The sequence below is a fragment of the Penaeus monodon genome, chromosome 23 (assembly GCF_015228065.2).
Source record: "Penaeus monodon isolate SGIC_2016 chromosome 23, NSTDA_Pmon_1, whole genome shotgun sequence".
In the NCBI taxonomy this organism is placed as follows: Eukaryota; Metazoa; Arthropoda; class Malacostraca; order Decapoda; family Penaeidae; genus Penaeus; species Penaeus monodon.
This window is the reverse complement of record NC_051408.1, coordinates 39,767,960-39,769,887: the sequence shown is the minus strand read 5'-3', so window position 1 is coordinate 39,769,887 and position 1,928 is coordinate 39,767,960. Positions and strand designations below refer to the sequence as shown.

Genomic DNA, 1,928 nt, shown 5'->3' with positions numbered 1-1,928 from the left:
CGGATTTCTTAACTGATATTTTGTCAGTATCAACTGTAGCGATTCCCTTTTTTCATAAAATCAAGAATCAAAATCTCAGGCGAGCTAAATTAAAGTTCACAAAGTATATCATAAAATATTTATTCGTGCATTAATTGAGTGTGCTTTTATTTCCCGCCGTATCCTCCGCTGACGTGTCCGGAAGACCCGTGGCTTCCGAATCCGCCACCGACGGAACTTCCGAAGGAGCCTCCTACACTGCTGCCGCTTCCGATGAAGCCTCCAGCGCCTCCACTGTGGCCCCCGACGGAACCGCCGCCGTAGCCGCCTCCGACCGAGGGGAGGACGCCGACTCCGACCAGACGCGCCGGGACGACGCTGCCGCCGCCAACGCCTCCGCCGTAGCCGCCGTGGCCTCCGCCTCCTCCGATGAAGCTGCCTCCGCCGAGACCTCCTCCAACGCCGCCATGGCTTCCTCCTCCGAAGCTTCCTCCTACGCCTCCGGAAACACCGCTTCCAAAGCCTCCTCCGTGAGAACCGTAGCCTCCGTCAGCCACAGCTCCGTACATCACTCCCAGCACAACGGCTGACTTCATCTACAGGAAAGCATGGAAGGAATTGGTAAAATTTAAAAACCTTTTTTCGGGTATACATCAGGTTAGGCTAATATCGGGGCAGCTGTTTAAATTTTCTGGTACGTGAAACACTCATATCCATATATCTATATAATAATTGAAATACATTATATTTAAGTTTATTAATCTCATTCGCATATTAATATGGCTATCTATATAATTCCAGAACCTATATAAAAACTTTACGCGTATTTTCTGCCAAATATCTATGTGTCATTAGAATATCATACATTAGAGACTTGAAAATACTCGGTACATACATCATTCCATGTAATTCTAGTGCACTTAAAAACGTTATCAATAAAAGGGCTTACCAGAGCACTCAGAGCCATTATGAATTTGCTTTGCTGTTGCAGACGAGGAGGAAGAAAATGAACTGTATCGCCCTCCACCGTCTTCAGAGTATTTATAGCTCGCCTCCCACAAGGACTCACGCAGTTACCAGTTAATTTTTTTCTCTCCCTCCGCTCTCTCCATCTCCCCCGTCTTTCCCTACATCATACACTCACACACTCACTTATACACACGAACGTACTGCTATTCGTTCATATATCTATTTATTATACTGCTTGCCTACTCTTATATCCGTCGTCAATGACTTCAACTGAATGTACACTCATATAAGGTACATCTATGGTACATTTCAAAAATTTATATTCTAATTTTATTTGTCCATATATATGCTCCATAAAAATTACACTCCAATCCACTGTTTTTGACAATCGGTTTCTTCCTATTCTGACTGGTTTGTAATTCCTCCCGTCTGTTAAAAGCTACTCTTCTTCCTACTACTCAATTCTTTCACAATGTAGAGTGATATCCACAATTCCTCCAACTTATGACATCTCATTTGGTCTATCTTATATCCCTTATAACACTTTTTTTCAGTTTTTGTTGCCCTGCCTTACGCAAACCCTTTACATTCTAATAATTCGCCTTCCTTGACATTATCATAAATATAGAATTTATGATAAATATAATATTGAAAGGGGGGAAATTTGCAGCCTCTTCGACACCTGCCTCTGGTTTTATATGCAATTCACAATTGAGTCCTCTGAACCGCTAATCGACTACAAACCGTCATTCTTCATTATTCGTTTTTGTATTAACCACATCCCGGTCACTTGTTCTCACAGACTGTGTGTCTCCATGTCTTATATTTCCCGTCGAAATCGCGGATTTGAAACCATTCACGATTTGTAGGGGAGACGATTACACGTTCTTTATCTTTTTGCTTCGAAGACAACATATACCCTAGTTAATGTCCCAGTTGATAAGTTCTGGACTTTAGGTAGAAAGTTTTCTTATTGTCGG

General features: G+C 42.5%; 1 protein-coding gene across 1 annotated transcript; it reads right to left on the bottom strand.

The window, feature by feature from the left end:
* Positions 1 to 103: 103 nt before the first annotated feature.
* LOC119588045 (glycine-rich protein 5-like) lies at positions 104 to 991 on the bottom strand. Its single transcript, XM_037936744.1, has 2 exons — positions 929 to 991; positions 104 to 575 (listed from the first exon to the last, which is right to left on the bottom strand). The coding sequence occupies exons 1-2, from the start codon at positions 944 to 946 to the stop codon at positions 147 to 149; spliced, it is 447 nt and encodes a 148-aa protein (XP_037792672.1). The 5' UTR covers positions 947 to 991; the 3' UTR covers positions 104 to 146.
* Positions 992 to 1,928: the final 937 nt, after the last annotated feature.